This window comes from Miscanthus floridulus, chromosome 11 (genome assembly GCF_019320115.1).
Source record: "Miscanthus floridulus cultivar M001 chromosome 11, ASM1932011v1, whole genome shotgun sequence".
Classification (NCBI taxonomy): Eukaryota; Viridiplantae; Streptophyta; class Magnoliopsida; order Poales; family Poaceae; genus Miscanthus; species Miscanthus floridulus.
The window spans coordinates 15,567,369-15,585,284 of NC_089590.1; the positions used below are offsets into that span (position 1 = coordinate 15,567,369).

Below are 17,916 nucleotides of genomic sequence, written 5' to 3' on the forward strand. Positions count from 1 at the left end.
ATCGGCGCTTCACTCCTGACTTCTCCAAGATAGCTCAGCTGATGACCAAGCTACTATAGAAAGATGCCAAGTTTGTTTGGAACTCGGCTTGTGAAGAAGCCTTCCAATCTTCGAAGAAATTTCTTACCACTGCTTCTGTCTTGGCCCAACCAAATATTGGCAGACCTTTTGATGTATATTGTGATGCCTCGAAGATGGGGTTGGGATGTGTGCTTATGCAGGAGGGGCGTGTGATAGCTTATGCTTCACGCCAACTAAAAAAGCACAAAGTGAATTACCCCACCCATGATTTAGAGCTGGCTACTGTGGTCCATGCTCTAAAAATTTGGAGGCACTATTTGTTGGGCAACAAAGTACATATTTTTACATATCACAAGAGCCTCAAATATGTTTTCACTCAGTCCGAGTTAAATATGAGGCAAAGGAGATGGTTGGAATTGATCAAGGATTATTACTTGGAGGTACATTACCACCTCGAAAGAGCCAATGTGGTAGCTGATGCTCTGAGCCAGAAGTCATATTAGGTGAGGAAGCACCTTTGTCTCTCAACCATGCTGAGGTGCTAGCTCACATTGCCTTAGTCTCAGACTTACTTGAGCAGATTATTATGGAGCAAAGGCAAAATACTTTAGAAATCCCTCACATCAAGAAATTAATTACCGAAGGGCGTGGTCCCCAGTTTAGTATTGATGAGCAAGGTGTAGTGAGATAAAAGGATAGATTGATGGTTCTATCAAATGATAAGCTGAGAAGGAAGATTTTGAATGAAGCTCATCATTCCAAATTGTCTATCCATCCTAGCAGTAACAAGATGTACCATGATTTGCGTCACTTATATTGGTGGTCCAACAAGAAGCAGGACATCACCAAGTATGTCATGGAGTGTGACACTTGTGGGAGAGTTAAGACAGATCATATGCGTACCTCGGGATATTTGTAGCCTTTGCCGATCCCTGTGTGGAAATGGGAAGACATTTACATGGACTTTGTTGTGGGTTTGCCCCGCACATCCAAGGGCTATGACTCTATTTGGGTCATTGTGGACTGTCTCACTAAGTATGCTCATTTTCTTCTGGTGGACACCAGATATTTAGCCAGGAAGTATGCCTAGATATATTTTGACCAGGTTGTGACCCTACATGGAGTTCCCCTTACTATCATCTCTGATAGAGGGTCAGTTTTTGTCCCTCATTTCTGGGAGCAACTACAGCAATGTCTTGGTACTTGTCTCCTCAGAAGCTCAGCTTATCATCCACAAACTGATGGCCAAACTGAAAGGGTGAACCAGGTACTCGAGGACATGTTGAGAGCTTGTGCCATTTCTTTTCCTGAGAAGTGGGACGAATGCCTGAAGTTAGCTGAGTTTTCTTACAACAATAGCTATCAAGAAAGCATTCGTATGGCACCATTTGAAGCTCTATATGGAAGGAAATGTAGGACACCACTTAATTGGGTTGAAGTGGGAGACCGTGGATATTTTAGGCCTAGATTTCATCAAAGAAGCTCGAGAGCAAGTCAGCATTATTTAGAGTTATTTGAAGGTAGCTCAGAGCCGACAGAAAGCTTATGCAGGACAACCAAAGAAGGCCTTTGCAGTTTGTAGTTGGGGATCATGTGTACCTCAAGGTGCCTCCTATGAGAGGGGTGCACCTAGTTTGGTGTCTGCGGCAGGCTAGCCCCTCGATATGTGGGTCCTTACAAGGTTTTGGAACAATGTGGCCCAGTTGCTTATCGTCTCCAGCTTTCCAATATTTTATCGGTGGTACATAATGTGTTTCACGTATCTTAGTTGAAGAAATGTTTACGGGTCCCTGATGAAGCTGTGGAAATTGAAGGACTTCCCCTCCAGCCTGACTTAACATATATTGAGCATCCTATCAAGATCCTAGACGAGAAAGAGAGTGACTAGGAACAATGTGGTGAAGTTCTACAAAGTTCAATGGCAAAATCACTAGGAAGATGAAGCAACGTGGGAGCAAGAAAGTTACATCTTGGAGCATTATCCCCATCTTCCTTCTAGTCACTGAGGTAGTTGCTTGTGTTGAAATGTATTCCTTATCTCTTTCCCACATTAGGCACATCAAATCTCAGGGCAAGATTTTGTTTTAGGGGGGTAGATTTGTAACACCCTCGGTGTTACACTATAAAATCTTTTGCTAAAACATGTCATGAGCATCGTGGTTATGTGTCAATGTATGTAATATAGTGTGTGAATCAATTTACGTAACTTAAAATGACCAACAGAAATGCTTAATGAAAGGTCGTTCGTGACGTATAAAATTTTCTAGTACGGATGTTCGTGAATTTTTATTGAACGAAAACACTATAGAACATACAAACAGAACTTAAGTAAAGTTGGAAGTACAAACCGTGTAGGTGACGATGAAATACTTGAGGTCGCGAAAGAATTCACTAGCTAGCATACCGAATAGCTTGGAAATCGAAGTTGACGCGAATCCGATCAAGACTTAGTCGATTTAGTAAGTCTGAAAAGCGGTTTGACAAGACCAAGTTTGGCAATTTTTGTAGGAGAATTGGATTAATTAATGGTATGGTTTCATGGCTGGTTTTGATAGCCTGATATGCCCTCTTAGGAATTGTATAGGTGGTTTGGCGATTAGATCAACGTTTTGGGGTTTTTCGAACGCTTTAAAAATCATGCGCATGATGTTCCCGGCCGGCTTCATCGCGTGGACGCGGTCACTACTGCCATGTGCCATCATCAGCACACCGGCTACGCACGTGCGTGTCTGGCCACGCCCAGCTGGTCACGGTGGCTGGTTGCTTGGGTGTGCAGCTGCTCCTCCCCACTACCACGACATGCGCTGTTGTCAACGTCGCTGCTGGTGCCCTTGGGCCCCCCACGTCATGTCGTTGTTGGCTCTGCTCCGTCGGATGTCGTCGTCATTTGCTCGAGTGCCCCTACATCGTGCTGTCACATCACGTGCGCCTACTGCACTGGCACATGGCCATGTTGTCGTCGGCTTGCCAATTAAGGCATTGCAGTCGCACGAGCCGTGCTGACTAGTACGCACATGTGTAACCTTCCCTATGTGCCTTTGTCCATTTCTTTTGTGTGGCATGCGCCACTCTATGCTCCCCCGGTCACCTCTGCCTTTAATGGCGTCGCGCCGACGTCACCGACCGCGCCAAGGCTAGCTCACAGCGCCGGTCTAATCCGAGCAATTACACATGCCTAAAGCGCAAGTGGGAACCCAGCTACGCGCCAAGCTTGCCCACTGCCGTAGTCACACCGTGTCGAGCTTCAATTTGGAGATTCCCCACCGTCGGCCATCTTATGACCGAACGGCAGCGCCCATCCAATTCGCCTCGCATCGCCCACCTCCATTCAATTCTATGGCACTATGTATTCTACCTGTGCCCCTGCATCCCATGCGCACCCCATTTTTACCTCTAGTGCCCTCTCGGCGTCACTGGCACGGTCGCGCCATCACCGTCAATCGCAGTGCTTGCCGTGCACGCGTGGCCAGACTCACTTGGCCTGTCCCCGGTCAAGACATCACGTCTAGTAGGTTCTAGGTGAGTTACTGATGCTCGTCCTCTAGTCCTTTAGTCTTGGTTGCGCCTGAGCTCATGGGAACATGGCCATCGCCGCTATAGGAGGCCCGCCGCAATGGAGGGAGCTCGGGACTATGTCTCTATTCACCGCCTCACCACCCATCGCCTTGCGTTCGTATCAAGGTGAGCATCGGCTCGCTATCGGGGGCGGGGAGGGGCTAGGTTGGCCGACGTGACCGCGATGTGTCAGCGCCGCCGCGCCGGTGCCCGAGGACCTGGCCATGGTAAAGACAGTTTGTTCTGAGGGCTTATTTGTAAAATAGCCGACTATAGGAATAGTGTCATGGGTCTTAGGGTGATTCACTGGTAGGTCAAGAACATTTTCGCTAAATAGCTGAGGCGCGCGGGTTCCCGTCGTGGGCCGTCGATGCACAGTTGTGTCACGCCGCGTCGGCCGCACTAGTGGGTCGCATGTGCGCGCGCTGCGTAGGGTGGGCCGAGCCGCTCGCGCGATGGGCCGTGCGAATGGATTCTAGTTTTTCATTTTTCCAGAGAATTAGTAAATGTTTATTCAATTTAGTTTTGAGCTGATCTTTGTAAAATTATAGTAAATTCTATAGATGTCCAAAAATAGTTAAACAAAATTTGTTAAGTTCACAAAAATGCTATCTATCTGTTGGTGTAGTTAGTTTATAGTTATTTGTGATAATGATAGCTTTATTAATTCATTTAGGAAAGCTTAGTATTATTTAGCTTAATGTTGTAGGAATTTTTGTGGCAAATTGGTGATAGATTTAGCAATGAAACTTTTACAGTGGGTTCATTAAAGTATTATGTGCTCACTATAAATTTTATAGCTCTAGAGTAGGTTGATAAATAGAGTAGCTAGTACTCCTTGTTTTATCATATATAGAGTAAATTGATATTAAGAATAGGGATTCCTTTAATTGCTAAGTTAATACATGAAATGTTCATACCTATTTAGTGGGAATGATAGGTAACATAGCATCTTAGTTGGTAGAGCTAGTTTTGTAGCTTGACAGATGTATTTTATTTAAAGAGTTGCTGTTGTCGTATTATTAAGTGTTGCATCATCATTTCATGCATATAGATAACGAGTTGGTAGAGTTCGTGCCTGCGGACGAACTGAACTACGAGGAGATCATTGAGGAGTATGAGGAGGAGATTCTCGTATAGGAGGGAGCCCCGGAGCCATCAGTTGCTAACTTTGTTGACACCCCGCCTGTCCAAGGCAAGCCCTAGTGCATAACCCCTATTTTTGAATGATCATGGAATATATATATATGTGATATGCATTTACGTTATAGGTATTTTATGGAAACTACATGCATAGATATACTTACCTATGAGTCCTACTAGTATAGGTCGAGTAGCTGCTATGCTTAGGATTTTGGTAGCTTGGGTAACCTGTCGTTATTCACAATAGGTGATTATTAAGATCACTCATGATAAAATGGTGGAAAGGAAAAATGGAGACCGGACAGGGATATGGTTTGGGTATTGGTGGGTGTAAGAGGTTGTGTCCTGTGGCCAACAGGGCAAAGCTTGGTTACATTTTTTCCCTGTCTATGTTGGTTAAGGATCGGTCGTTACATTGGGTTCTAGGCAAGTCACAGACTTATTATCCCGAGCACATACTTGGGTATGTACGCAGGGAGGCTTGTTGCTCTCTTATCGTGGGTTTCGGCTCTTTCTGGACTGACTGATTGGAGGCGGGGATGGTAGAGGTCTAAGCACTGCACTAGGTCTAAGCACTGCACTAAGTCTGGGACTTAGGAGTGGGGGCTTAGAGTCCAAGTTTGGATAGGGACCTAGACCCCATGATAGGAGAGTGATGGGTTGGTCCTGCTTATGCCTGGATATAAGCGGGGCATGTGTTTTGGGGTACCCAGCTGGGCAGATTGATTCATGAATCACCGGCGTTCCGGTACGGCTTGTCTACAGTCTAGCACCGTAGTAAGAACTAAAAGATGAAAGGTGATGAAATAGAACTGTTTGCTCAACTCTTGCTTGAAAGTAGGACAGGTGCTTATATAGAATGGCTAGATAATGAATTAATCATGACTGCTAATAATAACATAAATAAGGATTTACTATTAGTATTGCTTTCTGCAAAAAAGGAAACCCAGCAAACCATAAAGGTTTTCATATCCATTGGAGTCGAGAAATTATTCCCACTAGTCGAGTAAGTCTTGCGAGTACATTGTGTACTCAGGGTTTATTTACTCCTATTGCAGGTACTGCTTGAGGAGTAGCCGTTGTGTGAATGATTCTTCTAATGGGCACAAACGGATCCTTGTATATTTATCGATAGATGTTTCTTTTCATTTCGCTGTTAAATTTCCACACTTTGAATTTGGTACTGTAATAATATATTTATAAGAACTCTGGATGTATGAAATGGACTAAGTATTTTAACTCATTCTCATTATTGGATCCTTAGGGAAAATGTGGATTATTCGGGCTCTCCCGTGGGGTGTGCCCGACGGAACCTGCCCGATGTACCTCGCTTTTGGGGTGCTTAGTGTCTAGTGGAAGACGAGCGCCTCTGAAGATGTGTTATTTCGGGTGGTTCTGCCACATAAGAATGAGATAAAATTTCATATGCTAATGTTCATGAATGCTTGGATGATGCTTGTGCTCATGAAATGCAAGTGCCAAATGCAAAGCATAACGCTGAGGTGTTACAGCCTACCATGCCCTGCTGCGGATGGCCATGCTTCGTAAAGTTCATGGTTATCCCAAACTACACCTACTTGAAGATGAAGATGCCCGGCCCCAATGGGGTCATCACCGTCGAAGGTAGCTTCGAGCAGGCTTACTACTGCGACCAAGACTGTGTCGCTCAGGTGGTCATAGTCTTGGCGTCCCATGGCCCCGCGAGCTCCGACCGAGATGCAAGAGAAGTATCAGCGGAGGAAAAGGCTAAGGCGATGGCACCGCTCGGTTGACCGAGCTCCGATGAGGCCCCCGACGCTACCAGCAGCCGCGACAGCTCGGCGGGCCCTCCATCCAGGTGCTCGCTCCCTAGAAGGGGCCGACCCGATCAAGGCGAGTTTCAACCGTTCTGCTTGCGGGAAGGCCTCCGCCGAGCTTAGTCTTCATTTGTTGCACCATAGTCAATCGCGTGTTTCCCCTGTCATCCGCCTTATCCTCCATGTCTTCAGCCATGGCAAGAGCGAGACACCCCCCCCCCCGCCGCCATGTGGTAGGCACACATCCTGTGGAAGAAGAGGTATTTGAGCTAAGCAGTGCATGGTTCTCAATTGTCCGACAATAATAGCGTTGAGGAGACACCTACGTTGCAGATGTAAGAGGAGCCCACGTGGTGGCGAAGGAGGATAGAGGATCCAACGAGTGGATGAAAAAGGAGAAGGAGGCACAGTAAATAGAAGAGGAACAGGTGTCATCGGTGGAGAAGGTGCACGAAGCTTGCGTCGACGATAGAAGAGGTGGCAATGAGCCTGTGGAGCGATGGAGGAGGTAGGAGGAGGCGAGCTCAGTGACGGCACGATTGTGAATGGGAGATGAGAACCAAGGGGCCATAATAAAAAAAACTCCTGATGGGCTTTTCAGTTTTTATGTTATCGAGGTACATGCACGTTTGGAGAAACTAGTCAGAGTTAGAACAACTTTTGTTTTTTCCAATGAGAAGTTGACTAATAAGCAATTCCAAATAGAGCCAATGATGTAACAATGATAGTTAAACTATGAGATATCAGGTATGGAGACCACAAGTACCGTGGCTATGGTGGATGGTGGATCCAATTCAAGCAGAAAGGGAAGAAAAATAATAGAGAAAATAAGATGAAAACCAGTAAATAAAAAAAGGAGATAGAGATTGATAAAAAATTGAAAAAAAATAGTTTAAATTTATATGCTTTATAAGTCCCGATAAAAATATATAATCCACTCAAATATACTCAATAAAAAAATATGAGCCCATCCAATATTTTGTTTGTTCAGGCTAGGCAACCCATGAGCTATTTGTTTGGAGGACAAAAAATTGTCATAATCTAGCTCCTAGATTTAAATTTCGTCGGCTTAGGTTTAGATCTTTAGCTTAGAACCGTGCGTAGCGCGGATGGTGGAAGTGTTGTGTCTCATCCAAAGTTTTTCCCCAACTAAGATATCGCAATAAGAAACGGGACGTCTGTCGCTCCGTGGAGCTTGTCCTCGTGAATGAGCTTGTGAATTTCTCGTAGACATGTGCGTGTGTTAGTATATGCAAGGATTGTGTATGGTGGTGTTTGTTTGGGTGTGCGCTCAGATATTACAACATGTACTGTTATTTATGAGGATTTTAAAAAAATCATGTACTATCTTTTGTGAGGATTTTTTTTAGAAAAATCTTTGTTTAGCTTCTTGATTGAGTGGCAGGACCTTATGAACGTGTAACCAGATAGTGTTTTCATACGTGTTTGGCTGGCAGGCCGCGAACCAACCAAACAGGTGTATACGCTGAAATCTGGACGACGAGCCTTGGTTCAGAGAAACAGGGCAATGGGTTTTAGAGCCCTTGTATGCTGCCGCTAAACCATCGGATCTATTGGTCATTGCCCGGCGCCGACCAGGCCAAACCCTAGGACCTTGCCAAGATGAGGTCGCTGCGAGCGGCGCAGACCCTGGTCTCCCGTTCCCTCCTCTCCGCGCGCCATCTAAACGGCGCAGCCTCCCCCGCCACGGCCGCCGCCGCCGCGGGCGCGCGGTGGTGCGCCACGCCGGTGCCGGTGCCCCGTTCGCCGCTTCCATTCTCGAGGGTGATGCCTGCTGGGGTTGCCGGCGCAGTATCCTTCTCCCTCACCTTCGCTACTGTTGCGGCGGCGGAGGCCAAGGCCAAGGAGCGGCCGCAGCCGGATCTGTTGCCGCAGAACGTGGTGCTGTACCAGTACCAGGCCTGCCCCTTCTGCAACAAGGTCAGAGGTGAGACACCTTCCAGTGTATGTTACGTTTGAAATCAGTTTCCCACTTACTTCTGGGATCAGGGGATTTTTTGTCACTCATTTTGTGTAGGAATATATGGTTTTCTTTTTAAAAAAATTGGTAGGAGCACATCATCTTATATAATAAAATGTTACATGGTTTGCTCTGTTTGCTTATAGATGAATAAAACAAACACAATAGATGAACTTAATCTGGTAAATTCAGGAAGCAATCATTCATCACAAAACAGTGCATCACTACTGAGAGGAGTGCTAGATTGCTGAAGATGAGGATGATACATGACCAATAAGTTGATTGCACGAGGACTACTTGTATTTTCACAATTGCACATTGCACAGTAGTGCCCCTCCTGTGTCACTGCAGTGTTGGTGGTCCCAATACTATTTGTTGTTTGGTCTGGAACTGCAGAAACTGCAACACCAATCCAAGACCAACCTGGATCAAACCAGCTACAAGCTTGTGTACAGATCCAGTTTTCTTTGGTCTGAAAACTGTCCAACGCCTTGTATTTCCATGCCTACACAATTCTTTATGGATGAGAGAGACCCATGAATCTAATCCCATCCTTTGAGGTGTGCGATCCAGGTACACGATCCACTATCTCCAAAACTGATGCCCAACTGCCTCCAGAATTAATTCAACACGTTCCAAACCGAGCTTTCTGCTGCAATATCAAGCACCTACACATCCACATCATTTCCTTCTTACTGATTGGGTGGAATGGAAAAACTCGCAGTGCGAGAGAGCGGACAGGGGGGGAGAGAGAAAGCCAAACGAACCAAGAAAACTTGCCTTCCTTTGCTGCTCCATAATAGTGGAGCAATAGAGAATAATGGTGGAGCGGGGTGGCACTGACAAGATGAGGGATCAGCAGGGCATCACATTTTTGTCTTTCTTTTTTTTCCCTAAGAAACATAAGTTCTATTGGGTCATAGGTTGAAGAGACAGGGATGCAACCTGCCATCTCAAAATTGTTGATCCTGTAGGTAACTTGCTGGACTAAAACCATAAAGATCTTACTCATCTTGGGTTGGTCCTGTTTCTTCTGCTAACCCGTGTAAAAGTCAATGACAGGGCAACTTTGATGCATCTAGCTCCAATATAGCAGCCAATATGCAGCAAGCCACCAAATTCTGCTTTGTCTATTCTCTTTATTTTCCTTCACCCCCCATGTTTCCATGCTGCTCACAATGATAGGGATGTCAACATTTATGCTGCAACCAGCCTCATATGCAGCATGGATATGTGGATGTGGCATCCTCCAAAAAAAAAACTGATACAAGGATACATCATCGTAGTTTTAAATAAATAATATTGCATTACTAAAGTTCTGAAATTACTAGCAGCCTAGCAGGAACATTGAAATTACCTTGCAATATTGTCATTTACCCATTTTGCACTTTTCCTTGCAAATTTCCAATGAGCCAATAGAAAAGTCAAAGCATCTCTGTTCACCAGTTCTCCAAGTCTGAACTTGCATCAACCAAATAAGAATGTATAGCAATTATACACAACTGGACAACTACAAGAGGCAGTCTCAACTAGTCTCAACTCTCAGACAATAAAGTTCACAAATCACCATAATTGAACGTAGAATAAATATAGAAGCTGTTCTTGGTAAACCATACGAACGGCGGAGATGCAGAGAGTTATACTCTCTTTTTATGTATAAATATAGAAACTGTTATGTTTCTGAAGTATGATATGATAGCAATTTACTTCATGTTTAAATTTGGAATTTGGAATGTGATTTGTCTTTGTTCTCCGTGCCAATGTTTAACAGGGTTTGGTCCATGAGCTCTATAGTACAGTAAATAATAGTTAGATGCCAAACTATTTTCCTAAATATGAGGGTAATGAAATGGAATACATTTTGTAAAAATGTTGGTATTAACATTTCATAACAGCAGGAGAACTATAGAAATTGTCTGCTTGAGAACAATATACTTTTCTGTTCTTGAATATACATGTTCCTACTGCCATGACATTAACTTTTTCTCCATTGCCTTCATCTCAGCCTTTTTAGACTATCATGATATACCATATAAAGTTGTGGAAGTTAATCCATTGAGCAAAAAGGAAATCAAGTGGTCTGATTACAAGAAAGTCCCAATATTGACAGTAGATGGTGAAGAGCTTGTTGATTCATCAGGTTACTCTTTGCTGTTACATAGTTTTTGTCTCTTTTTACATTGTGATAATCGCAAATTACATGCTTTTTCTCATATGGGCTGAACAATGAAATCCTTTGGCATTTTTGCGATCTTGTTGGCAGATATAATCAATATACTACAGCGCAGGATCAACCCTGATGAACTCACTAATGATGAGGAAGCAAAATGGCGAAGGTATCTTATCTATTACTTTCATTAATTACTATTTAAGTTATGGCTTAGCATTTCAAAATTTCTTTGAACCCATGGTTTGGAGGTTGAAAGTAATGAAGTTTTTTGTGATTTCACTTTTAGTAGTGGTAGCGTGGCCTCACATTGTTCTTAACTTTCATGCACAAGTCCATTTGTACTTTGTATGTGAACAATTATGTAGTGAGATGAAAATGACTTAACAACCATAAAGTAAACAAAAACAAACAGCAAATTAAATTTGTCCTTGAATTTCAGGTTCTTCTAGTAACTTCAAATATTTGTGAATTACTTTTCTTTTAGAACTACGCTTCCACACGTGTTCCAAGAAACTTGTGCAAACCCAGTTGTCCTGACCTTATCACTATACTATTCACAATCAGTACTGCCCATTCGGGGTGAACTGGTATTATATTGGTAACAGTTCTTTAGAATCCTGCTTTCGCCACCACTATCTGAATAGTTATGCCTAAACCAGTGCTTAAAAAGGCGTTGCCTATGCTCTAGGCATGCTAACACTTTGTTTACTGCTAGGCATTTTGTCTAGGTGTTTTTCTCTATTTTTTACATGTTCATTTCATTAATATGCCAGAAGCCACCTGGGCACTTTTGAGCCTGACTACCACTCTAGGGCCTTGTGTTCTTTGAAACATTGCTTTTTTTTTCCTTATAATACTTTTCCTTGATCAAGGTGGGTTGATGAGCACCTTGTGCATATCTTGCCTCCTAACATATATCGGATAACTTCAAATGCTCTAGAATTTTTGAGCTTGACCACCACTCTAGGGCCTTGTGCTCTTTGAAACATTGCTATTTTGTTTTCTTCCTTCTAATATTTTTCCCTTGATCTAGGTGGGTTGATGAACACCTTGTGCATGTCTTGTCTCCTAACATATATCGGACAACTTCAGAAGCTCTAGAATCTTTTGACTACATTGCAAAACATGGTAACACGATATATCCTCAAATCTGTTGTACATATCATCATATAATTCCTGTCTTTTACATACTTTGAACTTTAGAGATGCACTTTTAGTATCTTTCCTCTCCTGCAAAATTGAATTTATTGAGGTGAGCACTGCCCACTATCACTGAACACCTGTGCAAATTTAAGCTCACGCTCTACTTATTGAGAATTACATAAGGCACACAATCGTAAATTGTTACATAGAATATGGATTCATGGACTAATGGGTGGTGTTTGGGTGATAGCTGCTTTCAAATCAAGCTGATATGATGTTGTAAAATTCTGAATTCCATAATGAACAATGGCGTGAAGCCATACTATAATTTTGGTTGCTCCTTACTGAGGCGCGTTGCATACAAATCTGGTTATAATCTATTATGGTTATTTCAGCAAACCAGATATGTTTATTATCGGTTGTCATTGTTAAACGTATTTCTTCTTGCCACTCCCAAATTTGGTTCCGTTGCATTTTATTACCTCGGTTCCAAATTGTAGGTCATTTTTTGCCTTTTCAGATACATAATTTTTGGCTGCTACTATTGGAAATTTTGGCTACCGGACTGATTTTCTGTTTTTGTGACAATAGCCAAACACTACTGATTTTCAGTTTTTGTGACAATAGCCCAACACTATCTTCTGTGGGTTCTTGTGCCATCACCCATCTTTTCTTCTCCAGATATGATTGAAATAGTTACCCATCTTTTGTACATGTCATTCCCCTAAACATGCAGTGTCATGAGAAAGATGCAGTTTTGGCCTTGGGGGTAAAAATCCATCTAGTGACAATATATAAAGGAGTATTTAACACTTTTATGCCCTAGATATTATCAGAGCTCAGGGTACTCACAAAAGACAATTATGCCTTTCTCAGAAAGTAGGATCCTTTGTGGATTGCTATCCTTTATGGGATGGCATGGAACAAGAAATGTATCATGGAATTCGTTCGATAAAAAAAGAGAAATGTATCACGTAATATTTAGAACTTGATTTTGTTGATTGCTATGGCCCCCATATGGTTGTCAGGCCTTCTTCTATGCCTTGACGAAAATAAAGAGCAACGGCCCCACATCATATTTTCTTAGATCTGTTAGTTTTGAGTGTTGATGACCTATGAAATCCATTTTGGCAGTGCATTCTCAGATAATGTGTGAACCATGGCAACACAATGAACACATATAGCTAGAATGTCGAATGCTTGATTGTTCTCTTTGGTGGTTCTGTCGAAAAGCTGGTGATTCTGCATAAGTTTTCAGAGATGTGCAGTTAAAGTTTCATCTTTTTTTTCATCATTTTCATTTTGCGGATACATTCAATTGCTTAGATTGCCTTTTTGCTGGTGATTTTACATCAGCTCAGAGATACAAGCACACCGGGTCCATCTTTTTCTTGGGATTTTGTATCAGCTCAGAGACAGTACATACATCAAATTGTTTTTGGATGTTTAGATACCAGCAAATACATCAAATTTTTGCCTTTTTGCTCTGTACACGGTACCTGACACAAAATTCTTGGTCTCGTGAACCCTACAAACAAACAACATAGTCTCGTCTTGATCATTGATGAATCTTGTGAATTCTGCAAACAAACATTTTCTAATACACACTGTCAATGCGGTCTCATACATAATAGGGTTGTTTCCTATCCTGATGGCTGTCCAGAAAAATGAATGCAATTTTGGTTCTTTTTTTTAACGCAAATGGCAGGAGCTCTGCCTTTCAATTAAGGAGAAAGAGTTTAATGTACAGGACGTGGCTGGAATAACCACACGGCACTAGACACCACACTAATAAGACACTAAGAAGGTTGTACACGGTGTGCTTTTGTACAAATCTATGCTTTCATTGATCTGTCCAGCAACTTGTAGAGCTGTGGAATGCTTGCAATTTTGGTTCTCTGACTTATCTTCCAATGAGTTTTGACATTGGACTAAAATATATTTTGTAGTGTACCGACAGATGTGAGGGTTATCGTTTTTTTATATGGATGATTACACAAATTTACTTGAATTGTGTGACTCGTGATTTTATTTTTTTGTTATTTTCACATATGACAATAAATGCTCTTTTCCAAACTTTGTTATGCAGGTAATTTCAGTTTTACAGAGAGGTTTGCCGTGAAGTATGCTGGTGCTGCAGCCATGTACATGGTATCTAAGAAGCTAAAGAAGAAATATAACATAACTGATGAGCGTGCTTCATTGTATGATGCTGCCAATACATGGATCGAAGCCCTGAATGGAAGAGAATTTCTGGGTATCCTATTTATTCATTTGCTAAAAACAAGGGCATAGGAATAGGGAAACAGTAGAGATAATTTTATTTCTTGAAGCAATACTAACTGTGGCTGTTCCTCCAGGTGGCTCCAAGCCTAACTTGGCAGATCTTGCCGTCTTCGGTGTTCTGAGACCTATCCGGTACTTGAGAGCAGGAAAAGATATGGTTGAGAATACTGAAATCGGTGATTGGTACCAACGTATGGAAGTTGCAGTTGGAGAACCATCAAGAATACAGGATGCAGAAGGAAACTAGAATTTTGACAACATTCTTTTAAAGAATTTAGTGGAATCTGTGCCTATACATCGAGGCTACTCAAAATTTTGCCAGAATTAAATGTATGCAATAATGCTCTGCCAGATATGAAGTACTAGCACGGAGGAACAGTATTTTGACTTGGGTGTTGTAAGGCTTTGTTCTCCTAGTTGATCACGTCTAAATTGTATTTGATGTAATTTTGAGGGGTTCACCATCAGCAATCCTCTGCCGTGCCTTGCATATACGTTGTACACTTTGTGCTTGTTTAGTTTCTAAAATTTTGTAAAATTTTTTAAGATTTTTCGTCACATCAAATCTTTAAACGCATGTATAAAGCATTAAATATAAATAAAAAAATAAATATACAGTTTAGACAAAATTTATGGGACGAATCTTTTAAGCCTAATTAGATTATAATTAGACATTAATTATTAAATAATAATAAGAGTGCTACAGTACTATTTTTCAAAAAACAATTCCAACTAAACCAGGCCTTTAATGAAGTACGGAATGCAGAATCTGCCAAGATTCATGATTGTTTAATTAATTAATGGCAATCTCATGTGGCATTTATTGACTGGACATGTTCCAGAGTGGCCCGTAGATCTTATGACCATGGCCCATGGGTTATACCGGGCCTCCAAACCGTTAGTCAGTCTGTTCGTTTGGCTGTGGCCTATCGTAGACGATCGTAAATTTTTAGTCGAAATAATATTTTTCTCTCACACAAATCAACCAGCAGTACTTCTTTACGAACCAGCAATGATACGAACCAGCCAATATCCGTTTGTTTCTTAAACAGAAATTGCTGAAACTTGCTCAAGACCTTAGAACCTGCAACTCTAGCTTGAAGCTGCAACTCCAGAGCAGAAAAAGACCGGGGAAAGGAACCGAGGACGGAGGGAGAACAGTAGGACTGTAGGAGCAAATGACCTCGCTCAAGGTTCAGCGATGAACGCCAACCAGCAGACCAACTTTGATTTTCAACTGTTGTCAAAAAAACTTTGATTTTCAACTTAAACTATTTGTTTATCCGAATTCATGAAGCCCGTGGTGTCAATTCTAAGGCCCTGTTCGTTTAAATTTATCAGCTGGCTTATTACACTACTTTCACCCTGTTCGGTTTGACTTGTCTCGCTTATTTCAGCTTGTTTTAGCTTATTTTCTCTCACAGAACATTATTCTCGACTTGTCTCACTTATTTTAGCTTGTTTCAGCTTATTTTCTCTCACAAAACATTATTGAATTAGCTGAAACCAACCGATACATAGTGGTTTTGTGTATCAGCCACATCTTTAGTCGACTTATGTCAGCCGACGAGAGCGCAAGTTTGCAACTAATACCTGACTGCTCACCAACCCAAATAAAAGTGGCCGCCCAAAGGCCAAAGGGTACCTACCGTTTGGCGTTTGCAACCACCGAAATAATGCACCGTGGCGCGTCTCATCAATGCTCAAATCCATACCCAAACCCACTACGCTGTTGCTAGGATATTTGCACGTCCCTTTGGAACCAATCATTGCTTTCACTGCTAGCCATAGCAAGGACGACTGATTTTGCCGATTCAGTTTCCACAACGCTTATAAAACTACTACCATTACAAATTCGTTCTTTTTCACAAAATCAAAACACATAACACTGCCAGTTCGTTGGTTGGTTTTAGTCAAGACTTATCAATCAGCTAGTAGTATTTTTTTCTCATAGCAAACAAGTATCAGCCAGACTGACTTATCAGTCCAGAAACCGACCAGCCATCAGACTGTCATTCTTCAGTACAACAAACCGGAAAGGAGAAAAAAAACAATAAAAAGAACAAAAGCTCCAACAGCAACAAAGCAACTGGAACGAAGGCTGCCACTACCCTCTTGAGGTCCAGGTCCCCCACCGGCACCATCTATCTACATGACGGAGCAGGCGTTTGGGTTCTCGTCGCTGAACGCCGCGGTGTACCTGACCTCGGTGGACGACGCCCTGGCGAGCGGCGCGGCGGTGGGGTCGGCGACGACGTTGCGGACGTACCCGGCGGGCGCCTTCTTGTCGTAGGCCCCCGGCGCGTAGGGGTGCGCCACCATCTCGTAGGGCACGTAGGGCCACGGCTCCACCCGCTTGCCCGTCTTGTAGGCGACGCGGCGCATCACCTTGGCGGCGTCCACGTACCCCGTCACCGTCACCTTGTTCTGCTTCGCCGTCACCTCCACCGAGCTCACGCCCTTCATGTCCTCCAGCGCCTTCTTCACCTTCCGCTCGCAGCCTTCGCAGTCGATCCGCACCTTCATCTCCACCGTCTGCATGTTCAGTTGAGGTCAGCTCAGTTGTTGGGCTTTCGGCAGGAATATACGTATGTATGGATGGATTAATAACAAGATCGATCCCGAAGTGAAACAGAACAAGATTGAAAAAGATGTGTACCTGGAACTGCTTCCTCTTCTTGAGATGCCGGCGAGTCCTCGGCAAGGAGCAGTACTCGGAGACGACGTCGACGATGCCCATCGCTCGCAGACCTGACGTTCCCTTCCCTTCCTACTGGGGACTGGAGAAACAAGGAAACCAAACAACACAAGAGCCTCTGCTGATCTGCTCTGCGTTCTACAAAGCGCACTGTGAGTCTTGAGAGGAGAGGGAGACCTACGATACAAGCTGGAGGCTCTCCCAAGACGATTGATAAATATAAATAGGCATCTTGGCCACCGCCGGAATCCAGTACCGCCCCGACACGTGGGGTGCGGCGCGGGGCCGCGAAGAGTTTTCAAATTTTTTAAAGACGCGTCGCCCCGCGGAGGACTGGTGTGAACGGACTGAGCCTCTGCAGGCTGCAGCTGCGCGGATGAATGATGGGAGGAGGAAGGAAAATAGGAAACGGCGGTGGTACCGGGGAGTTTGATGTGATATGGGCCCCACACGCCACGTTAGGTAGGGGGGCCACGTGGGGGCGGGCGCGTGGACAGGTGGTGGTGATTGATGAAGCACCGGGGGTGACGCCCGGCCCGCCGATGTTAGGGCAGCCCAATGCTATGCATAGAAACTACGGTCCTCGTACGTTTTGTCGCCGTTCCCTATCAATTAAGTCTCTTTATCGTAGATATGTTTCTAACTTAGGCTGTGCTTAGTTTATGAATTTTAGGAATTTAGCTAATGTAGTATTTTCGTTTTTATTTGACAGTTAGTATTTAATTATGGATTAATTAAGTTCAAAACGTTCGTCTCGCAATTTCCAACCAAACTGTGTAATTAGTTTTTTTTGTCTACATTTAATGCTCCATGCACGTATCGTAAGATTCGATATGATGGCTACGTAGCACTTAGAAATTTGGTTGGAAACTAGACAAGCATTTAGATCCGGTTTCTATGATTTTTGTTCTCTTTCTTTGATAACTGCCTTGCCACGTAGCAAAACGTTAAAGTGACAGTATAATTAATGTCTATAGTTTAATTAACGTCTATAGAAACTTTGATGATTTCTGCGTCGGGAGTATGGTCAAGATTGGGTACAGTAGAGCTGCGTGCCGACTGCGAATGCTCATGAGTCATGACCTGACCTGAACTTGTTGGCCGGCCGACGAGACGAGTGCGA

At 43.3% G+C, this 17,916-nt stretch overlaps 2 protein-coding genes across 2 annotated transcripts; one reads left to right on the top strand and one right to left on the bottom strand.

Annotated features, from left to right (window-relative positions):
* The first annotated feature begins 7,811 nt into the window (after nucleotides 1-7,811).
* LOC136494549 (uncharacterized) lies at nucleotides 7,812-14,511 on the top strand. Its single transcript, XM_066490699.1, has 6 exons — nucleotides 7,812-8,463; nucleotides 10,502-10,636; nucleotides 10,760-10,832; nucleotides 11,700-11,794; nucleotides 13,899-14,066; nucleotides 14,170-14,511. The coding sequence occupies exons 1-6, from the start codon at nucleotides 8,139-8,141 to the stop codon at nucleotides 14,340-14,342; spliced, it is 969 nt and encodes a 322-aa protein (XP_066346796.1). The 5' UTR covers nucleotides 7,812-8,138; the 3' UTR covers nucleotides 14,343-14,511.
* A 1,504-nt stretch (nucleotides 14,512-16,015) lies between these two features.
* LOC136492954 (heavy metal-associated isoprenylated plant protein 27-like) lies at nucleotides 16,016-17,061 on the bottom strand. Its single transcript, XM_066488979.1, has 2 exons — nucleotides 16,755-17,061; nucleotides 16,016-16,630 (listed from the first exon to the last, which is right to left on the bottom strand). Exons 1-2 carry the CDS (start codon nucleotides 16,833-16,835, stop codon nucleotides 16,244-16,246), a joined length of 468 nt encoding a protein of 155 aa, XP_066345076.1. The 5' UTR covers nucleotides 16,836-17,061; the 3' UTR covers nucleotides 16,016-16,243.
* Nucleotides 17,062-17,916: the final 855 nt, after the last annotated feature.

What these genes read in the sequence shown, in the direction of transcription:
- LOC136492954 (XM_066488979.1), bottom strand. Translation starts at nt 16,835, where the DNA reads ATGGGCATCGTCGACGTCGTCTCCGAGTACTGCTCCTTGCCGAGGACT. An exon ending in AGAAGAGGAAGCAGTTCCAG is followed by an intron (nt 16,631 to 16,754) that starts GTACACATCTTT and finishes CTGAACATGCAG; the next exon opens with ACGGTGGAGATGAAGGTGCG.
- LOC136494549 (XM_066490699.1), top strand. Translation starts at nt 8,139, where the DNA reads ATGAGGTCGCTGCGAGCGGCGCAGACCCTGGTCTCCCGTTCCCTCCTC. An exon ending in AGAGCTTGTTGATTCATCAG is followed by an intron (nt 10,637 to 10,759) that starts GTTACTCTTTGC and finishes TCTTGTTGGCAG; the next exon opens with ATATAATCAATATACTACAG. An exon ending in GAGGAAGCAAAATGGCGAAG is followed by an intron (nt 10,833 to 11,699) that starts GTATCTTATCTA and finishes CCCTTGATCTAG; the next exon opens with GTGGGTTGATGAACACCTTG.